This window comes from Lasioglossum baleicum, chromosome 8 (genome assembly GCF_051020765.1).
Source record: "Lasioglossum baleicum chromosome 8, iyLasBale1, whole genome shotgun sequence".
Taxonomy (NCBI): Eukaryota; Metazoa; Arthropoda; class Insecta; order Hymenoptera; family Halictidae; genus Lasioglossum; species Lasioglossum baleicum.
Window position 1 is genome coordinate 5,738,341 of NC_134936.1, and position 18,624 is coordinate 5,756,964.

General features: G+C 35.0%; 1 protein-coding gene across 4 annotated transcripts in view; it reads right to left on the bottom strand.

Moving 5' to 3' along the window:
* Positions 1 to 297: 297 nt before the first annotated feature.
* The window catches only part of LOC143211394 (uncharacterized), a 347,400-nt gene continuing 329,073 nt past the window's right edge, over positions 298 to 18,624 (bottom strand). For all 4 annotated transcript variants that reach the window (XM_076429033.1, XM_076429034.1, XM_076429035.1 and 1 more), the window contains 2 exons: positions 8,394 to 8,740; positions 298 to 6,246 (listed from right to left, as the gene is read on the bottom strand). In XM_076429033.1, coding sequence (XP_076285148.1) covers positions 6,195 to 6,246; positions 8,394 to 8,740 — 399 coding nt within the window. In that variant the 3' untranslated portion in view covers positions 298 to 6,194. The remainder of the gene's footprint in view (positions 6,247 to 8,393; positions 8,741 to 18,624) is intronic.

Here is an 18,624-nt window from a genome sequence, read left to right on the forward strand (position 1 = left end):
ATAATACTATAAATAGTAAAAGTCGTAAATATCTTCGAAAAGAAAGTTTAAATTTTCGTTTGGAAACTGTTGGTACGAACCGTGTAGTTAGAAGAAAATCAATTAGTCGCTCAAGGACACCAAGGAATTTATGATCTCGATCAACATTTGCTATCATCATTCTCTTGAGATAAAATTAAATTTTATTCTCTACGATCGTTATAAATTAAGTTATAATTTATATTAATAATGTATTCAGTTGTCCAACCTAAAAATACTTAAGAAACATAATGGACATGATATTTGGTCCCCTCAGGGTTTCAAATTCATTTACCAATCCTCTCCTTTTTCCACTCTCACCATCGCCTTTTCAGCGGGACCTACTGTTTATGGTGGGTTCCGAACCACCTTTTGCCAACAACACGTGAAAAACACCCCGGGTGGGTCACTTTCCGGTTTTTGACCAGACGGTCACCCATCCTAGTGCCGGTCACGTTCCACGTTGTTTAACTTCGGTGATCTAACGAGAACCGGTGCTTTCAACGGGACTACGGTTGTTGGCAAGAAACATAATAAATTTATTCATTATTTATTCTTCCTTTTTAGTTTTTTTAAAAAATATAAAAATGAAAGATTATAAACGAACATAATATATTATTGATAAAGTAACGTTATTTAGTATACTGAAGTCACAAAAAGAAAATGATAACACAACACTATAACATGAACAACAACACTAATTACTTGCTTTATCAGAAATGTAAACAATTTCTAAGACAATATTAATAATGACACTTCGCTATAATTTTTTATGAGAACTATTGAATTTTTAATAAAACCACTTGAATTTCTTTGAATTCAACCTTGAATTTTAAGGCCAAGAACAATTTTGCGGCATCTTTTCTTACAGATACTCATTGATCCGAAGCATTTCTGCATGCACCTTGTACCTAATATACGCAGAAGTACATATTTTTTCAAAAACACAAATCTGAACCATATTATCAGATCCCTCATGTGGGAGCTCATCCATTATAACCCTAAAATCTGTAGCCTGTATTCGCAAGAATATTATTAATTTTCTTTGATAAGAAACCGACGGTAAAAACGCATTGCAACGAAGGAACAACCTTGAGCACCTATGTGATTTTCTTTCAACTATTATTCTCTGTCAATTATGTTGTGAAACAGTCGCTTTGAAATTCGTGGAAACGCGGTGAAACGATCTTTCACCGCCTTATAGCTAAGTTGAGTCCTTTGTCTGTAAGTGAACGTGGGAATCCTTCTAATTAATACAAGACACATTTGGTGAATAAACAATCCCCATTCTCGCTTTTGATGTTCGACGCTCGTTAAAATACAAATAAGACTTCAATTCCTGCGTGTTGATAGGATAATGCGATGTTGTTATACGTATTATACATATAAAGACTGAATCCAAAAGTCGAATCGCTATACAAATCGTACTAAATATGCCGAGCACGTGTTCAGGATTTCAACGTGAAGTGTTAACACTTTCGCGGACGATGACTTTATACTACGTTCCCCTTTTCTCGTTCAGATTTTTTTCTATATTAGTTCACTCAATGAATGCTCATAAGGGGGGCGTAGAGGGAAATGGAAGGAACACAATTTTTAATTTTGGGACTTTGTTTGCATTAGTTAGGAGGTAAACATACTAAAAGTCCCTACTCCTAGGAAGTGAGCGGGCTACATGGGGAGGGGGGGGGAGGGGAGGGGGCACGTAAAAAGTCCCCTTTTTCGGTTTTCCACTTTCGGTTCCGTTAATTCCAATTTCGCTTTCAATTCCAATTTCAATTCCAGTTTCAATTCCAATTTCAACTCCAATTTCAATTTCAATTTCAATTCCAATTTCACATTCAATTCCAATTGCAATTCCAATTACAATTTCAATTACAATTTCAACTCCAATTTCAATTTCAATTTCAATTGCAATTCTAATTTCACTTTGAATTCCAATTGCAATTCCAGTTTCAATCACAATTTCAATTCCAATTTCGATTGCAATTTCAATTCCAATTTCGATTCCAATTTCAATTTCAATTGCAATTCCAATTTCACTTTCAATTCCAATTGCAATTCCAATTGCAATTCCAGTTTCAATTACAATTTCATTTCCAATTTCAATTCCAATTTCAATTCCAATTGCAATTTTAATTCCAATTTCAATTTCAATTCCAATTGCAATTTTAATTCCAATTTCAATTTTTATTCCAATTTCAATTTTTATTGTAATAGTAATTTTAATTTTTATTAATTTTATTGTGATTTTAATCGCAATTATTATTTTTATTACACTTTTTATGTCAATTCCACATTCGTTCTACTAATAAAGCTATTTATTGGTTTAAGTTCAAACTCTTTCTTGTCGAAATCTATTTGTACTCTTCCCTTCTTTTATTTTAATTAACATTTACGCACCTTTAAGACTTCTTAGGGGTGTCTTAAAGACCTCTCCAATATCCAACGAACGTCTCTTAGACGTCAAACGTCTCAGACGTCTTTAAGACGTATCGTTTTCTAACTCAAGACGTTCTGGAGACGTTTGGAAGACGTTCGGGACATCTTTAAAACGTCTGAATGTCCAACTGCAGACGTCCTTGTGCCATCTGGGACATTAAACACGTATGAAAGTGATTGAAAAATGATTCTACGCTTTTATTTTATCGGTAACTATGGAGTCGAATTTTTGCCAAATTAGAAACGGTTAGCACTACGATATTTTCAAATTTGTTTGTGTTTGTTTCAACAGTATATTGAGATTCGAATGATGGCTCCCAGGTTCTGATGCATTCAAGGATTATCGGCTGCGAAAGTTTTAACAATCGTGTCGGACGTATTATTGATAGCAACTACTCGAAGCAGCGTTTCTCAAACATGGACGGTTGATAAGGAAAAAGCGGTGAAGGAATTATCATTTCCATGTTGCGTTCAGTTCGTTTATTAATTATGTATAATAACGACGAGCACACTTACAATTAGCGACAACGTAATTTTAATAAAATAATAACCTCTTCGGGGGAACAAAGGGCGATGCAAATGGTACAGATTGTGCGTGTACATGTTATGTAAAGATCCGGGGGGAAGTCAGTCACAGAAATCAATCAATAAATAAACAACAAGTGAACAAACAACGAAACTACTCGAATGAAAAAATAACATTAACGTAGTATTTGCTTAAAAGAATAATGACAATGTAATAAGAAACGAGCCAGAAATTTGACGATTACCTTAAAATCTAAATCTTTCAGGGCAGAAGTCGTCTTGAAATAGCATAAAATTTTTAGAAAAACACAAGGATTAACACGTTCGACAGCCAACGAATATACGTGGCTGATAAAGTGAAATTGTAATTTTTTGTTTCTTAATATAATCCAAGTAATCCATTTGGTTGATGTAAAATGTCAGAGTGTAAGAGAAAGTAGAAAAGTTAAAAATAAAGTTAAAAACAACTACGTGTTTATTGTCGAAACAAGAAATTACATATTGCTTCGTTAGGGGGTTGATTTATGAATCTACATCGGTCTAGTTACTCGTGGTACACGTTTTCCTATTCTAAATTCTATGCTTCGTTTCTCTCGGCTCACCCTATATACAATTTATATACACAATTCACTTTCGATGTAATAAATGTCGTTGATAAATTAAAATTACATTACATAGGCTACATTAAATTAAAATAAATTAATCGTGTGAGATGTCGTTGAAGGATTCCATGAGAAGTCAAACATAGAAAAGAAAACCAGATGGTTGGTAGGTACATTTGGGATTCAGTAGAGAAGCTAAAGTAGAATAGCTAAACATTTAACGAACATTTAAATATGACAGACATTCTCAAAACATGACAAATGTCAGCGAGCGATCTGCAGCTGTTTTGTGCATTATAGAATCACATAAAATAACGAAATCGATACATTTACGCTGCTTACAAACAAAACTTCGATAATCCACATTGAAATTCTCGTAAGATTATAATTAAGTTAACATCTAGAAAGAAACTGTAATTTTGAGAAACGTTGCTTGAGGTGTTAATTGTATATTATTTACTTAATCACGCAAAGGAACACTTTACAAGGAGATCAATTTAGCAAGAAATTGTTTACGTTGGTAAAAACGCATCGTATTTACATGGGCGTTGGTATTCAGCTGTTAATAGTTTATATTCATATTAGTCGATCGTGTCTCTTTGGTCAGATTGTTTGTTGTTTAATTATCTTACTTTATAATTATGTCGACGTAAAATCCTAGTGTCTTTTTCGGACTCTGTACGTCAGGGATGGGCATTTTTGTCACAGTTGGGAGAAAACCGTCCCCACCATAGCGCTCACTGTTCCCCACCAATACCCGCCGTTACCATGGAGCAGGGGTGGCCAACCTGTGGCGCATTCGATGATTACAAGTGGCGCATTTTAATCATATTTTCAACAGCTGATTGCTGTCGGTTGGATTCATAGAGTCCAACTTTTTGACAGTTTACAATTGTAGGATGTGAATTGCGGGCTTCACGGCAGCGATTTATCACTAGACTGTTTATGCAAAATAACAAATTTTCTATCTGAATTGCAACATACTGGAATGAAATAGGAATTTATTTTCTGCCTAAATATATTTGGTAGGTTAAAAATAATGTAACAGTATTTATAAATTTATCTAATCTTTTCATATTATCCATTATTCACATTATCATCATATAATCCGCTGTCTATTTATTAGTTACAAATTTTTTTAACTTTTTCCAATGTTATATTATATATATTCTCTATATTGGAGAAATCCAAGTTTCGCTCCTGGAGGATCAACGGCTCAAAAGTTATAAATGTTTGAAGTTGAGCTAACCTCTTAAAAACCCTGGAAATTGCTCGACATTAAACATTTATAACTTTTGAACCACTGATCCTCCAGGACCGAAACTTGGATTTCTCACATCTTCTCGTCGAAATCTACCGGATATAACATAGGAAAAAGTTTACAATTGGAAAATGCGAATCGCGGGGTTCACGACAACGATCGCCCTCTCGTCCAAGAGATCATTTCTCACTATTGTAGATCGGTGCTCCAATATACGTGTCTTTCGAACTGGGGTAAATTAATTTAGTTGCGTGATTGAGTTATCCCTTTTCGTCCCCTCAGCGAAGTAGATTCTACCCCTATTCCTATTTTCCAAACCCAACAATGAACATAAGAAGGTAGAAGAAGTGGAAGAACAAAATTGGCGCATGGTATGTACAAGTATGGCCACCCCTGGCATGAAGGAACGAGAAAGAGGTGTTGGTGGGAGAAGCAGGCGTTCGAGGGGCCCCTGTCGTGCCCATCATTGTGTACGTAATTGTTTAACAGCTAGTATCCTCCATATATTTGTCTTTGAAAAAGAATTCCCGGCGTTGGAAATGATTTCTTGCTGAATTCGCTCCTGAAGTGAGAACGTTTCATCGTCGGATAAATACAATAACGCTACGAAGAACCATGAATTATTTATAAAATATCATTCACCGACACTTAGACTGACAAAAAATGTATGTAGACCGGGGACTACGATCGTGCGTGTAACAATAAGATCGTCTAACTCGAATAGAATCGGAAGTATCCACAGCTACGTAAAAAGATGGAGATGCGGGAGCACGGAGGAGGAGGAGATCTCGTTGACAAAATTTTTGTAGAAAACTTTAAGCAAACGCGTACGTTGGTTTTTGTTCTCGAGGCAGAAGTTAGAGCGACTTGTAATTTCTGGCGTTATCGGTGCCGACGGATTCGATTATTATTATTATTAAACGACAATGATCGTTGGAGGTGGTCTCTCGAAAGTTTGTGCAATCAATTTTGGCAAAACTCGATGGTATGGAGCTAGTTACGTTTCTAGTTCACGCGTTCCGGAAACAGCGTTATGGAAAAGATCGGTGTCCCTGGCGATTTTCTCGCGAGAATTTTTACGTAGTGATGAATGTCGATTCGTGTGTACTATGTCAATAATAATGCTTGGGCTTCTGGAGAATCGCGAATTTCACGAGTATTCGCGAGATGATCCACGTGATGAATTTCCGCGCGACAATCGAGACGACGATGACGATGGTGGTGGGCGAGTTCGTGATCTGCGACAATGTTCGTTAGGAACCGGAAACGGGAAGGGTCGACGGACACCGCAACGTGTCCTCGCTGCTTCGACTTCTTTGCTTCCTTATGCGGTGAATCGGCCTGTGTCAACCAATCTTTATCCATCGATCAATCGAGTACTGGAGGGCGGCCAGCCATCTGCAAAGCAAACAGATTTCTTATCAGAACCCACTCGATTAACCCTCGGAGTCCTGCGATTTCTACAGGGTGTTTCGGTTATCTGCTAACGGAAATATCTCGTGACGCACTGAAGTTACGAGAAAGTTTGTTTCATAAAAAAATTCTTCGGTATGAAGGGAACAATCATATGGTGCAACTAGCTTTCGGCCGCAGCTTCGCTCGCACAGAAAACTGTTTAATGCCCTCCGACCACAAACAAAATATTCCTCATGCAAACATTGCAACCACTTTTCACTCCCTTAGGGGTTGAATTTTTTAAAATGCCGAAATAGGTGTTTGATTAATTATATCAAAAAGCAGTAAGACCAAGTGTCATGCAAATCCGACCACGAACAAAATATTCCTCATACAAACGTTGCAACCCCCTTTCTTTTAAAATTCCGAAATGGGTGTTTGATTAATTATATCAAAGAGCATTAAGACCAAGTATAAAGTAAATCCGACCACAAACAAAATATTCCCCACACAAACGTTGCAACCCCTTTTCACCCCATTAGGGGTTGAATTTCGAAATATCCTTTCTTATCCCTTGTATAGATCATAAAGAAAACCTCCGTGCAAAATTTTGAGCTTTCTAGGTCCAAGGGCGTTGGATCAAGGCCTGGGCGTTGATCAGTAAGTGAGTGAGTCAGGACTGTCTTTTTATATATGTATACATATAGATTTTGCGCTGCTGTTTACTTTACCGGACTCAAAATTTGTGCCTTTCTCCTATAAATTATGATGTGGTTGGTATGTAATCCAGTAGATTTGAGCCCGGGGCGGCTGCACATTCAAGTTTCGATCCTGTAGGATCAATGGTTCAGAAGTTATGCTTGTTTAAAGTTGAGCAATCTACAGTGTTTTTGACAGGTAAGAGCGCCAGTATATTGGTTTGTAGTGACGGTCGCGCGCCGCTTACCGAGCAGAATAATTAATTAGTTAAGCGGCTCGCGGTCGTCACTACAAACCAATATGCCGGCGCCTTACCTGTCAAAAACACTGCAGATTGTTCAACTTTAAGCAAGATTAACTCCTGAACCGTTGATCCTACATGATCGAAACTTCGATCTGCAGCCGCCCAGGTAGTCCAATCAATGAATGCTCGTAAGGGGCGAGTAGAGGAAAATGAAGCAACACAATTTTTAACTTTAGGACTTTGTTTGGACTAGTTAGGAAGTAAACATACTAAAAGCTCCTACTCCTAGGAGGTGAGCGATGTACAGAGGGGCATGTAGAAGGTCCCCTTTTTCGGTTTTCCGATAATATCTCGGAAACTATGTGTCCAGCGATAAGACCATTCAATACAAAATTAAAGCTGACAAAATGTGCCACAAGATTGATTCGATACAGTTTTCCGCTATCTCGCATAGTTTCCGAGATATCCGCGCTCAAAGTTCACTAATTGTGAAAAAGAAATTTTTGCCTCACGTTTTTTGCCATATTTGACTAGCTAACTCTTCAGCACAATTAGTGTACTTTGAGCGCGAATATCTCGGAAACTATGCGAGATATCTAAAAACTGAATCCAATCAATCTTGTGGCACATTTTATCAGTTTTAATTTTGTATACAATAGTCTTATCGGTAGGACGCATAGTTTCCGAGATATAAGCGGAAAACCGAAAAGGGGGATAATAATCGAATGTGAATTTCAAAATGATTCGCAAAAGTGTGAAATTGATTTGCAAAACGGTGAAATTCATTTGCAAAATGGAGAAATTGATTTGCAGAAGGGTGAAATTGATTTGCCAAATGGTGAAATTATTTTTGACTTTTTTTTATAAAAATGTATCAAAAAACACTTTATTTGTAAAAGGATGAAATTGATTTGCAAAATAATGAAATTGATTTGGAAAATAATGAAATTGATCTGCAAAAGGGTGAAATTGATTTACAGAAGGGTGAAATTGATTTTCGAAAGGGTGAAATTGATTTGCAAAATGGTGAAATTGATTTGTAAAAGGGTGAATTTCAAAATGATTCGCAAAAGTGTGAAATTGATTTGCAAAACGGTGAAATTGATTTGCAAAATGGAGAAATTGATTTGCCAAATGGTGAAATTGATTTGCAAAAGTGTGAATTTGGATTAAAAATCCTATAAATGATTCCTGAAAGATTCATTACCGTTTCTTGTCCATATCGGATTCAGTGGCAAAGATGTAGCTCCTCTGTGTGGGGTCCGGCGGTTGAAGTGCGAAAGTATGCCTCCTGCCGCCGGAAGTCGGCGCGCTGCCGTGCACCCTGAAGCCGTGAAGACAGGCGACGCCGAAAGCTTTCTCGGCGTTCGCGTCGTCGTAGAAGTAGATCGCGGCGTTTTTTAGCACGCAGTATCGCCTGGACCAGCCGGTCGGTGAGGATGTCTTTCTGGCGTGCTCTTGCTGTTTGCTCAGGTATCCCAAGCAATCTGGTCTCTGAATGGCGCACGGCGCCATTTCACGCATTCTCAGCGATGCTTCGAGCCAGGTGTCGACCTGCAAATGACGCCAGGAACGTTCAACGAAACCGTAGAATGTGCTCGAGGTATCTCGACTGGGTAATTAACAAGTTCCGTGCTAAGCCGTTTTTGCTCGACTTTTCATTCAGGCCATTTGATGGTTTGACTAAAGATTGATAAATATATATAATCACTAGACTGCCGATCTTTATGCATTTATGAAGAAATTGGTTCAGTGAAATATAAAAGAGTAAGGGATTAGAAAAATTTAAGAATATCGTAATGTTGTTTTTAATGTAGCAAAGTCATTAAGGGATGAAATCAATTTTTATTTTATTCCTGCTTCCCCCACAATCAATGCAGAACATTTTTATTTTGCATAAAGATCCGCAGTCTAATTATCACACAATATTTCATTACCTCATCAATTCATAAGCAATTATACAGGGTGTTTAGCTACAGGTGGGAGAAAATTTAAGAGGTGGTTCTCGACGATAATATAAGACGAAAATGAAGAATAAAAAAATTGCGATTTCGGCTTCGTTATTTAGTTATTAACAATTAAAAATCCGCCTAAAATGCTGCAACACTTCTAACAAAAGCGTACGTTGCGTACGTCACACAGGCGCGCGACAGACTCGTATCAAGTATCAAGTGACAAACGCATGCATACCTTGGTTCTCATTTGGGGCCCCAGCGAGGTGAAAATGTTTAAAAAATCGTTGGACGACATTGAACCTACCTACTCGTTAAAATCCACAAAGGCATTTCTAATATCCGCCCTATGGAATTATCGAGTAGAAGGGGTCAATTACCTTTCACTTTTAAATTCTTCTCACACATATCCACAAATCCTTATCCTGCACTATAATTGTTCATAACACCGTACTTAGTATACTGGAATAAACGGTCTAGCACTATTTACAATATCATACACACGCACTACGAGCTTACAGAGAGTACAAGTTTACTGAGGGGAATGAGGAGAATGTGAAGAACTGGTAATCCTTTAATGTTGAAACACTGCACTTTATTGAACTTGATTTACGTCTCGAGACTCGCTCACAGACGGAACGGATATCTTTGAGGTCATGCGATTTCTGCGAACGGAAATCTTCGACGCGTGCGAGAAGAATCGTCCGTACAAGCTAGCATCCGTATGCATACTGATTCAAGACAGCTGATGTGGTCGAATCACGAAATTTGTGAAAACAGGATAGACAATGTATTGGTATAGCAACGCGCGATGTTTGGGCGGTAATTTGCTGTAGATCTTCATTTGTTTTATCGATCTGGCATCGACCTCATCAGCTGTCTTGAATCAGTGTGCATACGGATGCTAGCTTGTACGGACGATTCTTCTCGCAAGCGTCGAAGATTTCCGTTCGCAGAAATCGCATGACCTCAAAGATATCCGTTCCGTCTGTGAGCGAGTCTCGCGACGTAAATCAAGTTCAATAAAGTGCAGTGTTTCAACATTAAAGGATTACCAGTTCTTCACATTCTCCTCATTCCCCTCAGTAAACTTGTACTCTCTGTAAACTCGTAGTGCGTGTGTATGATATTGTAAATAGTGCTAGAGCGTTTATTCCAGTATACTAAGTACGGTGTTATGAACAATTATAGTGCAGGATAAGGATTTGTGGATATGTGTGAGAAGAATTTAAAAGTGAAAGGCAATTGACCCCTTCTACTCGATAATTCCATAGGGCGGATATTAGAAATGCCCTTGTGGATTTTAACGAGTAGGTAGGTTCAATGTCGTCCAACGATTTTTTAAACATTTTCACCTCGCTGGGGCCCCAAATGAGTACCAAGGTATGCATTCGTTTGTCACTTGATACTTAATACGAATCTGTTGCGCGCCTGTGTGACGTACGCAACGTACGCTTTTGTTAGAAGTGTTGCAGCATTTTAGGCGGATTTTTAATTGTTAATAACTAAATAACGAAGCCGAAATCGCAATTTTTTTATTCTTCATTTTCGTCTTATATTATCGACGAGAACCACCCCTTAAATTTTGTCCCACCTGTAGCTAAACACTGTATAGTAGACTGCGGATTTTATGCATTTATGACAAAAATGGATACATATAATTTGAAGCAGTGAACATGTTAAAAACATTTAACGACATTAATGTATTAGTTTCAGCTGAATATTATAATTAAAAAAAGAATACAATTTTTACTTGGCTCCTGTGTCCTGCAATCAACACAAACATTTTTTATTTTGCATAAAGATCCGCGATCTAGTAATTAGCTTGTATACAGTAATTATCACATCGTGTACCACTCGTGCTATTCCGACACAAACTCGAGTAAAATAAAAACTTATTTTCTTTCTGAATGCAGTGGTACCTCGGTATACGACCTTACTCCGTTCCTGATATTTGGACATATATCGAATAGGACGTATACCAAGCCAACCTTCCCATAAGAAGTAATGTATAAATGGTTGATCCGTTCTCGTGTAAAAAAGACTCCTATTGATATTATACCTACATTAATGGGGTTGTAAAGTAATTTAAACACTGTTTAAACACATAAATAGAAAATGAGATTTTATTATAGATTTCTAAATTTAAACTCTGCTTAATGCTAAAATACGAAAAGAAACAAATAATATTCTATTCTGTGAAAGAAGAGTCCCCTTGCAATAAAAAATGACATTCTGGTGTTCTTTCTTTTTTCGTCTTCTGTCGCTTTTCACTAGACTTAGCTGGTTCGACTTTTATATGTATATTAACCATTTGCGGTCGTATTAAGTTTATACATAGGTGTCATGCTGGTCGTAATTAATTTTCGTTGAACGAACAGTAATACATAAGGTGGAGTGGGGTAAGTGCGTCAACGGGGCAAGTGCGTTAATTGGTTATTTTTATTATAATATGAACGAAATTTCTCTAGCTTGTATTTATTAATGTAGTATAAGTTAGTATGAACTATTCGACATAGATGTCGCCCAAGAATGAAGGTGTTTTCCTCGCTTAAATCCACCAATGCCAAACAGTCACGTGCGAGGTACACGTACAACTTTGAGGTTACCCTGAATGTGCAATAGTTTACAAGTTATTGATATATTCTGTGTTGTTATTTTAAGTAAATACAACGAATATTGACGTAGCTTTCATTAAATAAACCGTTTTTATTGTATGTTTTAAAATTTATTGAGAAAAACACTAATTGTAAGATGCACTTGCCCCGTAAATATGTATACTATACGGGGCAAATGCGTACTATCATGGTGGGGTGTGTGCGCACTGTATGGGTAACTATAAAACTAAACAATATATTTAATGCAATTAAAAGCATTTTGTAGCAGGCTTGATAATAATTCTTTCCTTTCCCCGTATAGCACTTGAAACAAGGTTCGAAAGCATTTTTAAACTTTGTTTTAATATCACTCTTTATAATGAAATATTCTCAAAAACTATCGAGCTTCATATAGCACAGTCTTGAATAACACGGAACTTATGCCGGCTATTGAATTTATTAAATTTATACAAAAATATTAAATGTTTGACAAAAAATTTGTATAAAAATGTTTCATTCAGTGTTGTGATAGTAAATCATTAAAAATAGTCAATAACCTGGAAATGATTGACCATTGGATCAAAATTATATTATATTCAGAGCTATTAATTCTATATCAACGAAAGAATAGCATAAACAAATAAAATTGCGACGTGCATTGTTCTCAAATATTGGAATAACTAGACTACGGATTTTTATGCAAAATTAAAAGTTTGTGCATCAATTGCAAGGCACGGGAGCTATATATAAATTTATATTTTTCAATAATAATTTTAATGTAGTGAAAATAATATATTAATACTAAGTTTTTTAAGTTTAAGATTAAGTACTAAGTTTCTTTTGTTCACTGTTTTAAATTGGATCTACTCGGTTTTGTTATAAATGCATAAAATTCAGAGTTTAGTAATAACGAGAGTTCGGATTTGTATGCAAAATAAAAATTGTCCTAGTCAATTTTAAGAAAGTGAATTTGAAAAAATACATATATCAATTTATATTTTCCATTAATAGTTTTAATAAAGCGAAAATGATTTAAATTTAAATTTTAACATTTCCTTTATTATTCATATGATTTATGTTCCCCTTTTTCCATATTAATCTCCCATATTAATACGAAGTTTTTTAAGTTTAAGTTTAACTATTAATACTAAGTTTCTTTTGTGTTTTTTAAAATTAATTATTACTGTTAATTTATTAATACTGTTTTAAATTGTATCTACTCGTTTTTGTTATAAATTCATAAAATCCAGAGTCTAGTAATAATTAGAATGCGAGTGTGTATGCAAAATAAAAATTGTTCTAGCCAATTTTAAGAAAGTAAAGTTGAATAAAATTGAATTTTCAATGATCATCGATCATCTTGAAAAGTCGAAAAAACAAAGGTCTCTTTTAATTCTGCTGATGCCTTTTCAGTGTTGGATTAGACCAAGTCGTGTGTTCTCATTATAAATTCATACAATCAAATTAAACTAAAAATAAAATTTACTTTGCCAAATATTATGATCTCCTTTGTTCATTTTCAGAGCTGAATATTTATTCTATTTAAAATTGTATAATTTATACTATTTCATATGTCACGAGAACGTGTCACTGGTGAATCACACTAATTGTATTTCAAATAAAATATACAATTACATATGTAGCGAGACTTTGACTAGCCAAGCGTTTACATTTTTGCTCTTTTTAAGTGACAAAAAGTCCCTTCAGGAGAACCTCTGTGTCAATAATGGTGCAGACGACGTTGAACGTGTCAATGAACATCGGTTTAAAAATAAGCTTCCTTTTAAGTGCATAAAACGTTTTCATCTAGAAGTGAATAGCACAACAAAGATGTAATATATCTCTAGCGGAAGACAAAAAAGATTGATAGATTCAGGTGAACTCTGATACGCAATAAAATATTCTTTACGTCACTGTATCCGAGCAATAACGTCTCGTTCAACAGATCTAAATTTATTGGATTGTATGGTGCATGGCACACCAGTTGATACGCTATGCCAGCCAAGCTAGGCAATGGAAAACTGCTTTAAAGTAAGAACGAAAGATCTGGGTTAGCTGAATTTAGACTCAAGTGTTTGAGAGAATCTGCTCAAATTTCGACGGAAATGAACAATTAATTCGAGACAACGAATATACAACACGAACTATTGCTGTCAACACGTACTGTTTTTCTCTTTGTATTAGTTCCTTCTTATGTAAACCTGATATAAACGGTCTGAAAATGATTTATAATTTTCTCAAATAATGTTCCATAAGGATATACACATAGGTTTTGCACTCCAAATTCACCTTTTTGCAAGTCAATTTCACTTTTTTGTCAATCAATATCACCCTTTTGCAAATCAATTTCACTCTTTTGCAAATCAATTTCACTCTTTTGCAAATCAATTTCACCCATTTGCAAATCAATTTCAACATTTTGCAAATCAATTTCACACTTTTGCGAATCATTTTCACCATTTTGCACTCCAAATTCACCCTTTTGATAATCCATTTCACCCTTTTGCACATCAATTTCACTCTTTTGCAAATCAATTTCACCCTTTTGCAAATCAATTTCAACATTTTGCAAATCAATTTCACACTTTTGCGAATCATTTTCACCATTTTGCACTCCAAATTCACCCTTTTGATAATCCATTTCACCCTTTTGCACATCAATTTCACTCTTTTGCAAATCAATTTCACCCGTTTGCAAATCAATTTCATTATTTTGCGAATCATTTTCACCGTTTTGCACTCCAAATTCACCCTTTTGCAAATCGACTTTCACATTTTTGCACATCAATTTCACCCTTTTGCAAATCAATTTCACCCATTAAGTATTTTTTAAATTAATTATTATTTATTTATTTAGATTACTGCGAGGGAAACGTAAAACTCAATACTGAATACGATTCAGTAAATATAAATAGATAAGCTTTCATTTAAAAAATTTGTAGCTAGAAAATGGCTACAATGAGAGTTCGCATATCCATACAGTTTTCATATATTACAAAGTTAATGAATTGGTAATTACTAGACTGCGGATCTTTATGCAATATAAAAAATGTTTGCATTGATTGCAGGAGACAGGAATCAAATAAAAATTTCATTCTTGTTTTAATTATCTTATTAAGGTGAAACTGATACACTGGTGGCCTTAAATATTTTTAATATTTCCTTTGTTTTAAATTGTACGTAACCATTTTTGTCATAAATGCATAAAATCCGCAGTCTAGTAATTACTATTAAATAAGTATTTTGAATTTCTTAACCCCTTGCACTCCTTTGTCAAGTGTGACTCGACATCAGAGCAAGAAAAATGTAAACGAAACTGGTTTTTATATGTATTTGGTTCTTCTTTTATTTATTTAATTTCCTATTTTTTAGTTAAAAATAAATACAAAGTTTGTAAGCTATATTTGATATAATTAGTAAACAAAATTGTTTAAAAGGAGTAGCAGTCAAGGAACTGTCCGTTGAAGTAAACTTCAAATATAACACTTCAAATTGTAGGGAGTTGTTTGAGAGCTATATTTCATATATAATTAGTATACAAAATTGTTTAAAATAAGTAGCAGTCAAGGAACTGATCTTTGAAGTAAATTCCAAATAAAACACTTCAAATAGTAGGGAATAGTTGGCTATAAAATTGAAAAATAATTCAGAGTGCAAAAGGGTTAACAATTAATTTACATTTGATTTGTTTTACAAAACCTTACTTAAAAATACTTTATTTGTAATGGTTGAAATTGATTTGCAAAAGGGTGAAAATGATTTGCCAAAGGGTGAAAATGATTTGCAAAAGAGTGAAATTTATTTGCAAAAGAGTGAAATTTATTTGCAAAAAGGGGGAATTTGGAATGCAAAACCTGTACATTACAAGGTTAATGAATTGGTAATTACTTTTAAATAAGTATTTGATATATAGCTTTGCACACTGAATCAAATTTCAAATTTCTTAGCAATTAATTTACATTTTATTTGACTTTTTTTTATAAAAACTTATTTAAAAATACTTTATTTGTAAAAGGGTGAAACTGATTTGCAAAAGGGTGAAATTGATTTACAAAAGGGTGACAATGCATTCGCAAAAGTGTGAAACTGATTTTCAAAAGAGTGAAATTAATTTGCAAAAGGGTGAATTTGGAGTGCAAAACCTGTACATTACATAGTTATTGGTGGTTACTTTTGAATAAGTACTATATTTGATGTATATCTTTGCAATATATAATATTTCAAATTTCTTAATAATTAATTTACACACATTTGATTTTTTTAAGAAAAACTTATTTAAAAATACTTTATTTGTGAAAGTGTGAAATTGATTTGCAAAACGGTTGTAATTGATTTGCATAATGGTGAAATTGATTAGCAAAATGGTGAAATTGATTAGCAAAATGGTGAAATTGATTTGCAAAAGGGTGTATTTGATTTGAATAAGGGTGAAATTGATTTGAAAATGTGTGAAATTGATTTGAAAAAGGGAAAGTTTAGAGTGCAAAACCAGTATGATAAAAAATTTATTGTAAAAACTCGGTCGAAGTCTAAACCGAATAGTTTGATCCACGCTTGTAACTCTCCTCCGGCTCGGTCATGCGATTTTGTGGAACTGCTTAACTGTCAAAGCAAATCCGGACGTTGAGCAACTCACACAACTAACTATATCTGCGAACTCCGGGAATTTCAAACAAATCTTATTTTCTGAAATCGGCGGGAACAAGGGCAAGTTTCCGCATTTCGTTACATCCACGGATATGCGCATGTGAATGCCGGATCCGGAGAGCCTCGAAAATCGTAACTTTGCCAGTTCCTATTATGGAGTCAACAAAAGAGTCGACATGCGGGAACTCCCACCAGTTTCCCGATTGAAAGAAACTCTCTCTCCCCCCCCTCCCTTCCCTCCCTCTTTGGCTTCTTTGATCAATATCTTGAATGTTGAGAGTTCGGCTACAGTCACTAAAAGTAGGGATGCGCTCGAGCCTACAGCGTAAGTGTGTATTATATGTATTTGCTTTTGCATATCGATTTGTAGAGATGATCACGGAACCACGCTTCTACAGAGTATCCCATTTGGGTTGAACCACTTATTGGGTTGGCAAGAAAGTAATTTCGGTATTTTAAAGTGAAGTAAAACCCAATTTTTAACCGACTTCGAAAAAGGAGGAGGTTACTCAATTCGATCTGTATGTGCCTTTTTTTTCGCTTTTTTTTCTATGTATGTTCACCGATTACGCCGAGATGGATGGACCAGTCGGAACGAAACCTTTTGCATCTTGTAGAGTATGTTCCCGGGATGGTCCCGTGCAAAAAAATTGTACATTTTTTTATTAATTATGATTTTATTTGCGAAAATGTAGAGTGGTGATACCGTTGTGAACTTCGCTGAATGTTAGATATTAGGAACAGTAACGACGCGACGTCACGTCGTTACCGTTATCGATTGCGGCTATCAGATATTTATAAATTACGATTTGGAATGTGACGGCTGACAGAGATAAAAAGTGTGAAAAAAGTGTCAAATAAAAAAAATTTCATAAAAAAAAATTAAACCGACTTCGTAAAAACGCACTAAAAAGTATAAAATAATTTCCATTTAATTTATGTGAATACACACGAACTTAAATACAATACAATCTTTTCGGAGGCGGCGCAAAATTGAAAATTTTCGACACTGGAAATTACGAAATCAGCAACATCTGTCATTTGGAAAATTTTTAATTTTTGCGCCGCCTCCGAAAAGATTGTATTGTATTTAAGTTCGTGTGTATTCACATAAATTAAATGGAAATTATTTTATATTTTTTAGTGCGTTTTTTCGAGGTCGGTTTCATTTTTTTTGTTTTTTTATTCAAGCGATGAACTTTAATTAATAAAATATTTTCTTATTCATTCTTTTTGGCAAAAGATCATCGAACAAAATGGAAAATATCTTTCATTGCTTGAATAAAAAAAAAATTGGGCTCCATTTCACCTTAAAATACCGAAATTACTTTCTTGCCAACCCAATAAATATCTCTGAAATTATTCACGACATCGAAGAATGTTTCAAACGAAAGTTATGTATTTGAGGGGGGGGGGACACTTGTATGTTAATGGTTTTTCTATAGATGGAGTTCGCCATTCGAAATGATTGATCTGCATTTTGGCTTCTGAAAATGTTAAAAAAAAATGGTAGAATATGAAATTCCACAAAATTTAGTATGATTTTTATTTATCTTAGAACTACGAAGTCTACTACCACTGAAAATAACATTTTACAATTTCACATGATTCCACTTTCTTAAGATTTGCCTACAAAAATCGCAACATGACAACTTGAAATTAAAAAAAAATTTTCTCACATTGTGTGCCAAACCAATTGTTCTAACTTCTCAAAAAACGTTCAAATCGTGTGGTCCAATATTTAAGAAGGAGTGTCCGAATATTAGTCAGGTCGTAAACGCGTGCGTTAGTTATATGCTTACGTGACGTGCACCGTTGTCGGTTGGGTTGCAGCATTTTAGGGGAATTTTTAATTGTCAGTAACTAAAACACGAAGCCGAAGCCGCAATTTTTTAATTCTTCATTTACGTCTCATATTGTCATCGGGAGAGACACCCTTTAAATTTTCTCCCACCTGTATATCGAACGCGCTGTATATTGTTTACGTGAACCAACTATTGCACACAGAATGTTGTAGAATGTTTTTGTATATGGAGCTTCGAGGAAATCAAGTTCGAAATTTCGTGGAGAAAACATGCACACGGTGAACGCCTGGCACAATGCGGGCGAAAACAAGTGAAAAATATAAAACACAATTGTACATGCAGGGCTTCGTTTAGAAAAAAATCGCGTTTGAAAATATTGTGCCGAGATTCAACGAAATGCAGCTGTACCGGACAGGTGTTTAAATCGAATTTTCTCC